This window comes from Neofelis nebulosa, chromosome 4 (genome assembly GCF_028018385.1).
Source record: "Neofelis nebulosa isolate mNeoNeb1 chromosome 4, mNeoNeb1.pri, whole genome shotgun sequence".
In the NCBI taxonomy this organism is placed as follows: domain Eukaryota; kingdom Metazoa; phylum Chordata; class Mammalia; order Carnivora; family Felidae; genus Neofelis; species Neofelis nebulosa.
Window position 1 is genome coordinate 144,608,730 of NC_080785.1, and position 16,298 is coordinate 144,625,027.

The following is a 16,298-nucleotide window of genomic DNA, read 5'->3' on the forward strand; positions in this document are numbered from 1 at the left end:
CTAGCCCTTATTAAAAGTGAACGTTGAAGTTTCCTCCTATTGTGTTGCTGTTTCTCCCTTCAATTCTGTCATTGTTTCATATATTTAGGGGAAAAAATTAAGTTTATTTATTTATTTTGAGAGAGAGAGAGAGCACGAGCAGGGGAGGGGCAAAAAAAGAGAATCCCAAGCAGGCTCTGCACTGACATCGTGGAGCTTGACATGGGGCTCGAACCCAAGAACTGTGAGATCATGACCTGAACTGAAGCCAAGAGTCAGATGCTTAACCAGCTGAGCCACCCAGGCACCCCTGCTTCATATACTTAGTAGCTCTTCTGTTTTGTGCATAAATATTTATAATTGTTACATCTTCCTGATGAATTGACCCTTTGATCATTATGTAATGTTTCCTGTCCCTTATAACAGCTTTTTACTATTTTGTCTGGTATTAGTATAGCTGCCCTGCTCTCCTTTGGTTACCATTTTCATGGAACATCTTTTCCATTATTTCACTTTCAACCTATGGTGTGCCCTTCGGTCTAAAGTGAGTCTCTTCTAGGCCGCATATCATTGGGTCCTGTTTTTAAAATCTATTCTGCAAAACTATATATTCTGATTGGAGAATTTAATCCATTTGCATTTGAAGTCATTGCTAATAGGGAAGGATTTACTGTTGGTGTTTTGTTTGTGTTTGGCTTTTTTTTTTTTCCTCAAGTTAATTAACATACAGTGTAGTCTTGGCTTCAGGAGGAGAATACAGGAATTCATCACTTACATATAATACCCAGTGCTCATCCCACCAAGTGCCCTCCTCAATGCCCATCACCCATTTTCCCTACCCCCGTCAAACCTCAGTTTGTTCTCTGTTTTTAAGAATCTCTTATGGTTTGCCTCCCTCTCTGTTTCAGTCTTATTTTTCCTTCCCTTCCCCTATGTGTATTTGGCATTTCTGAATGTTTGTACCTTTTTCATCCCTCCTTTGCTCTCTTACTGCCTCCCTTTGTGTTTCGTTGATTGTTGGTAGTGACATGCTTTGACTCCCTTCTCATTTATAGAATATACACAAAACTAGATTTTTGGGGAGGGGAGGGAGTTACTATTGTGATTACATAAGATATCCTAAAGTAGTAATCTATTTTAAACTTGTAACAACTGCAATCACATACAAAAACTACTCCTTTACAAAACGGACACACAAAACCTACTCGTTTATATCTGCCCCCCCTTTATGTTTTTGATGTCACAAATTATGTCTTTATAGACTGTGTACTCATTAACATAAAGGTTTATAAAGGTTTTTGTGCTTTTGTCTTCTAGATTCTATACAGGAATTATTTTTTTTTTAATTTTTTAATGTTTTTATTTATTTTTGACACAGAGAGAAAGAGCACGAGTGGGGGAGGGGCAGAGAGAGAGGGAGACACAGAATTTGAAGCAGGCTCCGGGCTCCCAGCTGTCAGCACAGAGCCTGATGCAGGGCTTGAACTCACGGACTGCGAGATTATGACCGGAGCCGAAGTTGGACGCTCAACCGACTGAGCCACCCAAGCGCCCCTCTATACAGGAATTAAAAGTGAATTTAGGGGCGCCTGGGTGGCGCAGTCGGTTAAGCGTCCGACTTCAGCCAGGTCACGATCTCGCGGTCCGTGAGTTCGAGCCCCGCGTCAGGCTCTGGGCTGATGGCTTGGAGCCTGGAGCCTGTTTCCGATTCTGTGTCTCCCTCTCTCTCTGCCCCTGCCCCGTTCATGCTTTGTCTCTCTCTGTCCCAAAAATAAAATAAAAAACGTTGAAAAAAAAAAAATTAAAAAAAAAAAAGTGAATTTATACACTAAAATCACAATAATACGGAGTTCTATATTTGTCCATATGTTTACTGGAGAACTTCATATTTTCATATGGCTTTGTGTTGCTGTCTAGCATCCTTTCTTTCTGTTTATTAATGTTTATTTATTTTGAGAGAGAGAGAGAGAGCGTGTGCATGCACATGGGTGTGCTCAAACAGGAGAGGCACAGAGAGTGAGGAAGAGAGAGTCCCAAGCAGGCTCCATGCTCAGTGTGGAGCCCGACATAGGGCTCGATCCCACAACCATGAGATCATGACCTGAGCCAAAATCAAGAGTCAGTTGCCAGACTGAGCCACCCAGGCGTCCCTAGCATCCTTTCATTTCAACTTGAAGGACTCCCTTTAGTATTTCTTTATTTTTAAAAAATTTTTTGAAGGTTTTAATTTAAAAAATTAAAAAAAATTTTTATTTTAGAGAGAGTGTGTGTGAGCAGGGCAGAGGGGCAGAGGGAGAGAGAATCTTTTTTTTTTTTTTTTTTTTTTTTTTTAAATTTTTTTTTTTCAACGTTTTTTATTTATTTTTGGGACAGAGAGAGACAGAGCATGAACGGGGGAGGGGCAGAGAGAGAGGGAGGCACAGAAGCGGAAACAGGCTCCAGGCTCTGAGCCATCAGCCCAGAGCCTGACGCGGGGCTCGAACTCACGGACCGCGAGATCGTGACCTGGCTGAAGTCGGACGCTTAACCGACTGCGCCACCCAGGCGCCCCGAGGGAGAGAGAATCTTAAGCAGGCTCCACACTCAGCATGGAGCCTGATGCAGGGCTCAGTCCCATGACCCTGAGATCATGACCTGAGCCAAAACCAAGAGTAAGACACTCAACTGACTGAACCACCCAGGCACCCCTCCCTTTAGCATTTCTTGAAGGGCACATCTAGTGTTAATGAATTTCCTCAGCTTTTATCTGAGAAGATCTTAATTTCTTTATAGTTTTGAAGGACAGTTTTTCCAGATACAGTATTCTTGGTGGACAGATTTTTCTTTTCTTTCAGCACTTTGAATATATTATCCTACTCCCCTCTTGCCGAGGTTTCTGCTAACAAATATGCTGATAATATCATGGAAGCTCCCTTGTGTGTGGTGCATTGTTTTTCTCTTGCTGTTTTCAAGGTTCCCTTTTTATTTGTGACTCTCAACAGTTCAATTATAATGTGTCTTGTTGTGTGAGTCTATTTGGGTTTTAGTTGGAGTTTGTTGAACTGCTTGATTTTTTAAAATTTTTTTAAATATTTATTTGGGAGAGAGAGAGAGCATGAGCAGGAGAGGGGCAGAGAGAGAGAGGGAGACACAGAATCAGAAGCAGGCTCCAGGCTCTGAGCTGTCAGCACAGAGTCCAAAGCGGGGCTCAAACTCATGAACTGCAAGATCACAACCTGAGCCAAAGTTGGCTGCTTAACCGACTGAGCCACCCGGGGGTCCCTGAGCTTCTTGAATTTCTATTTATACCTCATTTGTTCACCTCTATCCTCAGATTTGAGAATTTCTTTGAATAAGTTATCTGCCTTTTCTCCCCTGTCTTTTCTTTTTCGTGCTCCCATAATGTGTATCCCATTATGTATGTATACCATCTCACTTAGTGGTATCCCATAAGACTCTTTCTAAGTTATTTTTTAATAGTTTATATTTGTTTTGACATTCCCATTTTGTCCATGCACCATTTTCCTGACTTCCTGTAGTTGTCTATCTGTATTCTCTGTTAGCTCATTGAGCATCTTTAAAAGTTATTTTGAGTTTCTTGTTATGTAGTTCTTAGATCTGTTTTGTTGTTGTTGTTGTTGTTATTTTAGGGTTTATTTTGTTTTTGTTTCTGATTGGGCCATGTTTCCCTGTTTCCTTGTATGTCTTGTGATCTGTTGAGTTTTGAGCACTCGATAAACTGCCACCTTTCTCAGTCTTTATAGACTGGGTTCTTGCAGGGTGGAATCTTCACCAATCACCATGTTAGAAAATCTGGGACTTCTCAGAACTTTTTTTGGGGGGGGGTACATCTTTTTTATGGGCTGTGCATGCGCTTTTGTGTACTCTAGTATATACAGGTGCCTTGGGCTATCTTAATTTCCTGTTTCTTCTCATGATCTGTTGGTATTGGTTTTTGTTGTATTCCACTGCCCCTAATCTCTTGCTCCCCCTGGCACCTTCCTGTGGAACTTCAGAGTCTCTGCTGCTCCATTTTGCAAGGGCACTTGCCTCTGTTTTCAGTGGACTCCAACCTCATATCAAAACTAAGCCCTGTTCCCATAAGTGCCCTAAGACAGGTGAGACAGAAATCAGTGCCTCAGGTGGCCCCTAGACAAGCCAGAATGCTCAAAGTAATTCAACTCTATTCCTTCTGCCTTGAAGAAAAAGCTCTTTAAAAAAAAAAAATCTGATATGATTAGATATAATACTTATTTAAAAGCTACCTTTACTAGTTTTGTTGATAGAAAAGTATTTCTAGGAACACACCAACTTCCATATTGGAGGATGACTTTTATGGGAAAGGCATAATTTTGTATATATTAACATTCAGCATTTATTTAAGTGATATGATTTATTTAAAAGATATAATCTAGAAGTAGAAGTTTATTTTAAAAATCATTTGTTTGGGGTGCCTGGGTGGCTCACTCAGTTAAGCGGCCGACTTCAACTCAGGTCATGATCTCACAGTTTGTGGGCTTAAGCCCCGCATCGGTCTCTGTGCTGGTAGCTCAAAGCCTGGAGCCTGTTTCAGATTATGTGTCTCCCTCTCTCTGCTCCTCCCCCTCTCACATTCTATGTTTGTCTCTCAAAAATAAAATAAATAAACATTAAAAAATGTAAAAATCATTTGGGTACCTGGGTGGCTCAGTTGGTTGAACATCTGACTTTGGCTCAGGTCATGATCTCGCGGTTTGTGAGTTCAAGCCCTATGTCAGGCTCTGTGCTGACAGCTCAGAGCCTGGAGCCTGCTTCAGATTCTGTGTCTGTCTCTCTCTGTTCCTCGCCCGCTCACACTCTGTCTCTCTCCCTCTCAAAAATAAATAAAGATTAAAAATAAATAAATAAATAAATAAAAATTTGCAGAGAAGTAATGCTGTTTTCACCTGAAATATATCTAGTGGAATACTGGCAAATGTTTAACAACCAACTCTCCAGGGGGTTCAGGAGAACCTCTGGCATTTCACAATTTCTGTGGTGTAAAAACTCCTACCATGGATGATTGAAACTCATGCATGGATGATGTCACTGAAAACAGAGCTGGGAAGAGTTCTGTGTTTGAGTACCATTATATGGTATTTTACTGTATAGACAACAATAAATTTAAATAATTTCCATAAGATAAATAGTAGTAAATATAAGAAGTGATAAGATTTATGTTTTGTTACCTTTGTTATTATAATTATAAGCTTATATAATTTAATTTTTAATGCTGTGTCTAAAAATCTTCTCACAAGTTTTGAAATTTTAACGATTAGTTCTAGCATCCTAAACAAGTCTGCTCCACTCTGCCACTGAGTCCATATCTTTATATTAATTGGGAATCTTTGGTTACAATTGACAACACAACACAAAACAAAAAACCAACTTAAGCAAAATATGGAGTAATTGGCTTACATGACAGAAGGGTCCAGAGGTAGATAGGGCATTGATATGGCTGAATTTAGGAGCTCAAATTAAGCACTCAGTAATTACTCTATCTCCTGGCACTGCTCTCCTCTATTTGGTTCCTTCTCCAACAGACTCATTCCATGAGACAACACTGTTGGCCCCTAGCAGTTTTAGATTACTGGTCTTTATATCTTCCCTCTCAGAATGACAGAGATTCTTTCTGTTTTCAAATCCATCTTAGTCCCTAAAGTAAGAATCTGATTGGGCTGTCTTAAAATCATGCCCTCCTCTGAATCAACAACTATGTCTACAGGCTCAGGAAACTCTGACTAGTTGGGGTTTCCTACTCAGGGGATGGGAAAATTGGAGACCCTGAAAAATAGCCCCATCAGAAGTGGAAAGAGGTACCACTCTAAAATTGAGATATCATTCTCAAAAGAAGGGAAAGCGAAAACAACAGATGTGTACCACATTCTGCTTACAAGTGTATTTCTATTTTAAGGTTCTATTAAGGGACGTGGGCATGAAGGGCCAGAAGACAGTCTTTCTAATCACGGACACTCAGATTAAAGAGGAAGCTTTTCTAGAGGATATTGACAGTGTGCTCAATACTGGAGAAGTACCTAACATTTTTGCTGCAGATGAAAAACAGGAAGTGATGGAGGTAAATGCTTTTTAGGGAATGCCACTCCCAGCACAGAAATGTTCTTGTCTAGCAACTTTTTCTCTGCTCTTCAGGATAAGTACAGCTTGTGAATAGGATTTTTGTAATTAAAAAATTTAAAGTATACTATTTTAATATATCTTTTTTTTTTGTAAACTTCAAATGGCTTCTACCATAGTTATGAGATAGAATTTTTATAATTCATTTTTTCCTAATGATGGCAATTTCATCTCTTTTATTTAGTATGTCTTATGAGTGATTAGACATTTTAAATCCCATCTTAGGGTTGCAAAGATAAGAAAAAATAGAACTTTGAAACACTGCTTGAATAGCTGTTATGGTTTACCACTGGTTAACAAATTTTTTAAATATTAGTAAAGATAAGTCCTAAAGTACTAAAGTAGTTTTAGTAAAACTACTTGTCTTAACAATTCTGACGTGTGAAAATCGTGCTTTGTGATTTAATAGACAAAAAAAGATAGTTGTGAAATGCCAACACATTTGATGTCCTCTCCTTCTACCCCCATTTCTAATATTTTCCTACACAAGATCTCTACTAGTGCTTTTTCTTTCTTGTTGCTATAACTACTTTTACCCATAGAATATATCACTCATAGCTGGATGCTTCATTTCAGTTTCCAGAGATAACATCTGTAGTAAAATGGATTCACCCTAGTAGTTGAAGCACCTGCATTTCTCTTGTATGGGATGGAACTAATATATATACATGATAGTTCCTCCTACATAGGGTTGTTGTGAGGTCTGAAGGTCAAATGAAATGAAGCATTTATGGAGCATTAGGTACTTAGAAAACCCTCAGTAAATGGTATCTTACCAGTCTGTGCCCTGGGGTGGGGAAGGAGAAAAGGAGTAAAGAAAAGATCCCAAGTTCTCTCTTTCATCTGGGTGATGTCAAGGATGTGGCCAAGACTGATGAAAAAATAGTGACTTTCCTAATTCATAGGATAAATTCATCCCTTTACTCTCATCCAAGAAATAGCCACCCCTGGGGAGTAGGTATTCCTAAGCTTTGCTAAACTTTCCTGTTCACTTTAGCTATTTATTTTTTCATCTTGTCATGTTGCTACAAAACTTTTCCATTGCTTCAGTATTTTGTTTGAAAAGATAAATAAAATTGATAAACCTTTAATTTTTTTTGAAAAGATAAACAAAAATGAGAAACCTTTATTTTTTCAAGATTGGTTTAATATTTTTTGAAATTTAAATCCAAATAATTTAACATATAGTGTGATAATAATTTCAGGAATAGATTTTAGTGATTCATCACTTACATATAACATCCAGTGCTAATCCCAACAAGTGTCCTCCTTAATGCCCTTACTCCTTTAGCCCTTTCCCCCACCCAGCACCCACCAGCAACTCTCAGTTTGTTCTCTGTATTTAAGAGTCTCTTAGGATTTGTCTCCCTCTCTGTTTTTATATTATTTTTGCTTCCTTTCCCTTATGTTCATCTGTTTTGTATCTTAAATTCCACATATGAGTGAAGTCATATGATATTTGTCTTTTTTTCTGGCTGGCTAATTTCACTTAGCATAATACACTCTAGTTCCATCTACATTGTTACAAATGGCAAGATTTCATTCTTTTTGATTGCTGAGTAATATTCCAGTGTGTGTGTGTGTGTGTGTGTGTGTGTGTGTGTGTGTGTGTGTATACCACATCTTCTTTATCCATTCATAAGTCGATGGACTTTTGGGCTCTTTCCATACTTGAGCTATTGTTGATAGTGCTGCTATAAACATTGGGGTGCATGTGCCCCTTTGAAACAGCATATCTGTATCCCTTGGATAAGTACCTAGTAGTGCAATTTCTGGGTCATACAGTAGTTCTATTTTTAATTTTTTGAGGAACCTCCATATTGTTTTCCAGAGTGGCTGCACCAGTTTGCATTCCCTGACCAGCAGTGCAAAAGGGTTCCTCTTTCTCCGCATCCTTACCAACATCTGTTGTTGCCTGAGTTTGTTAATTTTAGCTATTATGACAGGTGTGAGGTGGTATCTCATTGTGGTTTTGATTTGTATTTCCCTGATGATGAGTGATCTTGAGCATCTTTTCTTGTGTCTATTAGCCATCTGGATGTCTTCTTTGGAAAAGTGTCTATTCATGTCTTTTGCCCATTTCTTCACTGGATTATTTGCTTTTGGGGTGGTAAGTTTGAGAAGTTCTTTATAGATTTTGGATATTAACCCTTTATCTGATATTGCTATTTGCAAATATCTTCTTCCATTCTGTCGGTTGCCTTTTAGTTTTGATAATTATTTCCTTCACTGTGCAGAAGCTTTTTATCTTGATGAGGTCCCAATAGTTCATTTTTGCTTTTGTTTCCCTTGCCTCCAGAGACATGTTGAGTAAAAAGTTCCTGTGACCAAGGTCAAAGAGGTTGCTGCCTGTTTTCTCCTCTAAGATTTTGATGCTTCCTGTCTTACATTTAGGTCTTTCATCCATTTTGAGTTTATTTATGTGTATGGTGTAAGAAAGTGGTCCAGGTTCATTCTTCTGCATGTCGCTGTCCAGTTTTCCCAGCACCATTTATTGGAGAGGCTATCTTTTTTCCATTGGATATTCTTTCCTGCGTTGTCAAAGATTAGTTGCCCATACTTTTGTGGGTCCATTTCTGGGTTCTCTATTCTGTTCCATTGATGAGTGTCTGTTCTTGTGGCAAAACCATACTGTCTTGATGATTACAGCTTTGTAATACAGCTTGAAGTCCAGAATTGTGATGCCTCCTGCTTTGGTTTTCTTTTTCAGGATTGCTTTGGGTATTTGGGGTCTTTTCAGGTTCCATACAAATTTTAGGATTGTTTGTTCTAGCTCTGTGAAGAATGCTGGTGTTATTTTAATAAGAATTGCTGCTTCAGTATTTTTTTGTGGTATGATCCAACTTCTTTCCTTCACATTCCAAGTCTAGGAACATCATATCAAATCATCCACAAAGAAGTAGCCATAGTTAGAATTCAAGAGTACTGAAATACATCCCTGTTTCTCTTTGCTTTATGCTGACCTTTTAAAATAGAAAAGGTAAGGGGCACCTGGGTGGTTTAGTCAGTTAAGTGTCTGACTCTTGGTTTTGGCTCAGTTCATAACCTCATGGTTCATGAGTTTGAGCCCCATGTTGGGGTCTGCACTGACAGTGTGGAGCCTGCTTGGGACTCTCTCTCTCCCTCTCTCTCTGCCCCTCTCCCACTCACTTGAGTGCATGTGTGCATGCACATGAACACACACACACACACACTCTCAAAATAAATAAACTTATTAGAAAAATAAAGTTGAAAAGGTAATATGAAAGAAATTCTATAATTTCTTTCTATACTCTGTACTATCCTGTACATCCCCCTTTGAAGACTATGTCTTAGGCTCTGCTTACTTTATCCCTCTGACAAAGATTTTAGTTTAAACCTCACTTCTGATAACTGGCCTGTATGGCTTGGACTTGACCCTGCTTAGAGAATACCTTTTATAGTACTCAGCACATGTCTCTGACTTTAGCAATAGAGTTCCAGCCTCAGACCTCCTTTCCAGACTATTTTTTCCACTCTTCTACTTGCCTTCCTTGCAGAATTAAATTATTTCAGTGTCTTTCTGAATAAAACAGTGACTTCTTAAAAAAAAATTTTTTTTAAGTTTGTTTATTTTGAGAGAGAGAGCAAGCACAAGCAGGGGAGGGGCAGAGAGAAGGAGAGACAGGATCCCAAATAGGCTCCGTGCCATCAGCACAGAGCCCAGTGTGGGGTTAGAACGCATGAACAGTGAGATTATGACCTGAGCCGAGATCAAGATTCAGACTCTTAATGGACTCTGTCACCCAGGTGCCCCAAAACAGGGACTTCTTATTTGCCACATTTAGTGATATTTTCTCATTTCCTTTTTACAATTCTCATTCATATTTGATGTAATTCATTATTCTCTTAAGTTTTTATTTTTATATACTTAGAGAGAGCACACGTAGGGGTTGGGCAGAGAGAGAGGGAGAGAGAGAGACTCCCAAGCAGTCTCCATGTTCTGATAGAGCCTGACACAGGGCTTGATCTCACAAACCGTGAGATCTATTCTTTAGCTTACACTGAGGTTCACACTTTGTGTTGTACATTCTATGGGTTTTCACAAATGAATATTGATGTGTATTCACCATTAAGTGTCATACAGAATAGGTTCCCTGACATAAAAATGCAATGAGTTCCACCTATTTATGTCTCTCTTCCTCCCCTGAACCCCCACCAACCTCTGCTCTTTTTTATGGTCTCCATAATTTTAGCTTTTCCAGAATGTTATGTAGTTGGAATCATACAGTATGTAGCTTTTTTAGATTGGCTTCTTTCAGTTAACAGTCTGCATTTAAGGTTCTTCCATATCTTTTTATGGCTTGATAGCTCATTTATTTTTTTATCACTGAATGGTATTCCATTGATTGAAAGTATCACAGTTTATTTATCCGTTTACCTATTGGAGGACATCTTGGTTGCTTCCAAGTTTGGGCAATTACGAATGAAGCTGCTATAAACCTTTGTGTGCAGGTTTTTGTGTGAACATAAGTTTCAATTCTACTTTCCCTTGACTGTTGTGAAATTTTACTCCATTTATCTAATTTTTTCAGTAGCTGCTCATTTTCTTACACCCCTGAATCAGTCCTGTTCACAAAATATATGTGTGTGGGGCGGGGGGGTGGGGGGGGGACTCTTCTCCTACAGACAGCTTACCTACCTAGAAGCATTAACCATTATTTCTATGTAAATAACCCCCATACTTAAATTACCATCCTAGCTCTTTTCGCAAACTTTTGTTCTGCAGTTACAACCATATATTACCTTTCTCTATTTTCATCTCGAGTATGAACTCAGACTTAATGCAGGTAGACCACCTGAACATAATTTCGTAGACTAACACTGATCATAATAATCATAATTTGAGAATTACTCTCATAATGTATATGCAGAGTCAATTTATAATTTTCCATGAAGATAGATATCCCATAAAGCAGAACATATCTACAATAGAGAATTCTTTGAGAAATCAATTCCTTGCAGTAGCAACAGAACTTATATGATCATTGTGACCATTCCTTATATCTGCTATCAAAACATTTTTTTAATCTATTTATAAGATAATTTATTGACTATGAAATTTTTTTGTGCTCTGAACAAGGAGAAAGGCAGGATATGAAGTAAAAGCTAACAGTCACTTAACTATGCAGCAAGAACTATTGCATGTGTTCATGTGTAATAACTCAATTGATCCTTCAACAACCCTCTGATATAGGTACTCTTTTGCCCATTTTACAGATGAGGAAATTAGGTTACAGAGAGGTTAAATAACCTGCCCGAAGGGCACATAGGTAATAAACTGCAGGCTGTGACCTGAATTCAAGAAGTTTGGTTTTGGAACCATGATGCCCAACGTCGTAAAAAGATAAAGAAAGTTAAAAGTCCCCCATAATCTCATTATCAGACAACCCTGTTAACATTTTTTAAATATAACAATGTTGTAAGAATAAAGTTAGAGTTCAAATAGCATAAAAATGTCCAGAATGAAAAAAAAGAATGATACAAACCAAAAAAAAGTCCCAAACAAAAAGTGAAAGTTTTCTTCTCATACTCCCCCTTAAGTCCATCTCACCAAAAGTAACTATTGTTAATAGTTTCTGTGATTACTTTCATAAACAGGTGTGTATGTACTCACACATGCACCTATGTATTCTTTTAACAAAGATCACATTACACACTGTTGCATAACTTATTTTCTTTTCACTTATTTTATCTTGCTGATCTTGCCATAGCACATTCATCAATGCACTTCATTTAACAGTTGTATAAAATTTACAACCTATGAATGCTTTATAATGTTTTTAACTGGACACTTCAGTTGTTTAGGTTTTTCCTCTTAGAAGCAATGTTGAATTATAGTCCTATACATATATCATGGTGAACTTTTTGTGAGTACCTTTATAAGTTAAATTCTTGACAGATATTTATTTTCAAATTATAGAATTATGGAGTTGGAAGAAGTACAAACTATATCAAAGTCACTTTATTGATATAAAAAATTTAAAGATATTTACAAGGGGAATAATAAAAATTCTTAACATTCCGGTAGTTATTAATCTCATTATCAGATTTTCTGGTTTTGTTTACAAGGTTTTTATTTCCCTAGGGTGTTCGTCCTGTAGCTCAGGCTGGCAGTAAACACTATGAACTCAGTCCCTTGGCCCTGTTTGCATTCTTTGTGAATCGCTGCAAAGATAATCTTCATGTTGTAGTGGCCTTTAGCCCCATTGGAGATGCTTTTCGGAATCGCTTGAGACAGTTCCCATCCCTCATCAATTGCTGTACCATTGACTGGTTTCAGGTTTGTAATTTGGGGGCAGAGGGGTGGGGGGAATGGGCAACTAAATCTTTTAGAATTTTTCTGAAATCTTACTCAAGCTCTATTGATACACATTCAGCACATGTTTGTTTCTTGATTGCTTGCTCTAATGACAGGCATAGTGCTTGGTGCCAGGGACTGATAAGTCTACATGATCCCCACAAGGAGCTCACATTCTAGACTGGAAGATAGAAAAGGCAGTTGGTAAAGGAGTCATCACAATCATAAAAGAGCTATAACCTTGGTGTGGAAAAGATGTACTTATTAAGACGGTGAATCCCTAAACTATGAAAATGAAATACATAGAGGAGGAGTGTATTAGTAACCAAAAGAATGTATTACACACACACACACACACACACACACACACACACACACATACATACACACGTATATATGTCTAAAAAGATATATAGGTAGATCTATATCTGTTGATATTGATATCTATATCTATCTATACATGTATTTATTATGAGTAACTGGCTCACATGATTATGGAGGCTGACAAGTTTGAACATCTGCAGCCAGCAAGCTGGAGACCCAAGAGAACTAATGGTGTAAGTTCCAGTCTGAAGGCCAGCAGGCTTGAGACCCAGGAAGAGCCAATGTTTCCATTGGAATCCAAAGGCAGGAAAAAACTGAAGGCAGTCAGGCAGAAGGAGTTCCCCTTATTCTGGGGGGTGTAGGAATGTTCAGTATTTTTATTATCTTCAGACCTTCAATTGATTAGATGAGATCCATTCACATGAGGGAGGGTAGTCTGCTTTACTTAGTCTATTAATTTGAATATTAAACTCATCCTAAAGCACACTTCATAGAAATATCCAGTGTAATGTTTGACCAGATATCTGGGCACCTGGTGGCCCATAGTAAAATTGACACTTAAAACTAACCATCACAAGGGTATAGTAAGTGCAAAGGTAGAACAGTGAGGCGGGCATGTCTCATTTGGGCAAATGCATATAGTTTGGTACAGGTTACTGGCACTGAGGATAGCAGGAGTTAAGCTGGAGCTTTGAGTTGGTGCCAAGTCATATGGAATTTGTGAATGTGCCTAGGAATTTGGTTTTGCACCAAAGACATGATGGGGGCATTAACATATATTTAGCTAACATATTTAGAGGAAAAAAATCCAAATACTTGGAGGCTATATGGGATGGTTTGGAATAGGGCAAAACAAGATACAGGAAGACCAACTGAGTGGCCATTTCAGTCAAGCCAGCAGCAAATGATGAAGGCTGCCACTTCACTTAACCTTAAGACAGGTTGTCACTGCCTGTGTAAGACCATAAAGTACTTATGCTCTTGAGAATAGTAGCTCATGCACTGGGTGTTGTATGGAAACCAGCTTGACAATAAATTATGTTAAAAAAAATAATAGTAGCTCATGGTATCTTCTATTTAATTGTTTTATGCCCAAAAGAATGTGGACTATAGATTGACCCTGGATAATTTATTTTATTTAATTAATTAATTAATTAATTTTTAATGTTTATATTTATTTTTGAGACAGAGCATGAGCAGGGGAGGGACAGAAAGAGAAGGAGGAGGCACAGAATGTGAAGCAGGCTCCAGGCTCTGAGCTGTCAGCACAGAGCCCGACGTGGGGCTTGAACTCATCAACTGCAAGATCATGACCTGAGCTGAAGTTGGACACTCAACCAACTGAGCCACCAGGTATCCTGGATAATTTCTTTTAAAAATAAATTTCTTTGGGGGCGCCTGAGTTGCTCAGTTGGTTAAGCATCCAACTTAGGCTCAGGTCATGACCTCATAGTTCATGAGTTCAAGCTCCGCGTTTGGCTCTGTGCTGACAGTTCAGAGCCTGGAGCCTGCTTCAGATTCTGTGTCTTCCTCTCTCTCTGCCCCTCCCCACTCATGCTCTGGCTCTATGTCTTAAAAATAAATAAAACATTAAAAAAATTTTAAAAAGTTTCTTTGGGCATGTGGGTGGTTCAGTCGGTTGAGTGTCCAACTTCGGCTCAGGTCATGATCTCAGGGTCTGTGGGTTCCAGCCCTGTGTTGGGCTCTGTGCTGACAGCTCAGAGCCCAGAGCCTGACTCAGATTGTGTCTCCCTCTCTCTGCCCCTCCCCCACATGTGCTCTGTCTCCGTCTGTCTCTCTCTCAAAAATAAACATTAAAATAATTAAAAATAAATTTCTGGTGCTAATTTGTTTTATTCTCTTTTACCTATTTATCAGTTGCAAAACTAGTTCTGCCTTGTTTTTTAAAATATTTTTTAATGTTTATTCAGTTCTGAGAGACAGAGCACAAGTGGGGGAAGGGCAGAATGAGAGAAAGACACAGAATCCAAAGCAGGCTCCAGGCTCTGAGCTGTCAGCACAGAGCCCAATGCGGGGCTTGAACCCCAGTCCAGGAGATCATTCATGACCTGAGCCAAAGCTGGGTGCTTAACCGACTGAACCACCCAGGCGCCCCAACTAGTTTTTCCCTTTTGAGGACTGTACATATGTTCAGCTAGTGGATATTTTAGTGTTTACACAATAATAAAAGTTGTGTGAAACAATTTTGATTTATGTAAACTGTATCTTAATATTATATCTATTAAGCAGCCAAAAACCAACCCAACTCTGTCCAACCATAAATTTTTCTTTCGTGAAATCTTATAAGGATAGTTGGCTACTTCTGAATATCTTTGTCATAACCATAGACTTTGTATTCTATTATAAGCGATTCATAGCTGTTGAGAAAATTTTTTTAAAAGAGGGAGCTGGGAGTTGCAAATAGATAAGGGAATTTATGTGGGTAACAGAGGAATAAAGGTTTTGCAGTGAAACAGTGGGGGATAGAGGATCTGTGTCACAATGATGCTAATGGCATTGTCTGGGGCCGGGGTCTGTGAAGTTCAGGAAGTGAGTATAAACCACTATGTGTCCCATAGCTCAGGACAGCATTGAATTTTTGGCTAGATCTTTTTTCTTTTTTTTTTTTTTGTATTTATTTTGAGAGAAAGCACACAAGTGGGGGAAGGAACAGAGAGAGAGGGGGAGAGAGAATCCCAGAGGTTCGAACTCACAAAGCATGAGATCATGACCTGAGCCAAAATCAAGAGGCAGACGCTTAACCAACTGAGGCACCAAGGAGCCCTGGCTAGATCTTTAGTCTCAAAGTAGCGTATGTACTTACCAGGGGTACCAAAGAAATTCAGATGATAAGGGAAGGAATTACTGGAATATTCATTCATTTTTGTATGAAATATTTTATATGGATTAACAGTCTACTCCTACTCAGTTTGTATGTCAGATGACCATGTCATAGATAGTATGTAAGGTGCCCTGAGGGATCCCTGTGATAAACTGAAAATTGAAGATGTAATATAATGAAGATCTAAATGGATTTAAGAAAATGGCATAAACCAGCGTGAGCTAGCTTGAGCTCTGTGTCAGCCACATCTTGAGGCAAAAGCAGTGACTACTTAACAAAATCTGACAAGATATTGGTTAGAACAAATTTAAAAAGGCTGTCTAAAATATGGATTTATACTGACTGTTTAAACAACAAATCTTATCCCCAGGGCGTATCATACCTTGCAATATTAGCTCATGATGTTTTCCTGTCAGTAGCCATTTTCTACCCACTCTATCCTTGTCTATAGAATTCTGATTTTGTCTGGAAAATCACCCTCCATGTAGTCATGTATCACAGGGATTGATTTCTGGCTCGTCCAAGTCATTTTTGGTGCTCTCATGCCTCCTACTGTTGATTGGTTTATACATGAGCCTATTCATGACCTACTCCTTGCCAATGGATCCTGAATTCAAGTCTGTTGGGAAGCTTTGGGGATTAGTGTAAGAAAAGTATAACTCTTCACTATAAGAAGTGTTACATGGTAGGAAAAGGGCCTTT

General features: G+C 38.6%; 1 protein-coding gene across 4 annotated transcripts in view; it reads left to right on the forward strand.

The window, feature by feature from the left end:
- Window positions 1–16,298, forward strand: part of DNAH12 (dynein axonemal heavy chain 12) — a 214,949-nt gene that overhangs the window by 114,548 nt on the left and 84,103 nt on the right. For all 4 annotated transcript variants that reach the window (XM_058726464.1, XM_058726466.1, XM_058726467.1 and 1 more), the window contains 2 exons: window positions 5,891–6,052; window positions 12,218–12,412. In XM_058726464.1, the coding sequence (XP_058582447.1) occupies window positions 5,891–6,052; window positions 12,218–12,412 (357 nt within the window). The remainder of the gene's footprint in view (window positions 1–5,890; window positions 6,053–12,217; window positions 12,413–16,298) is intronic.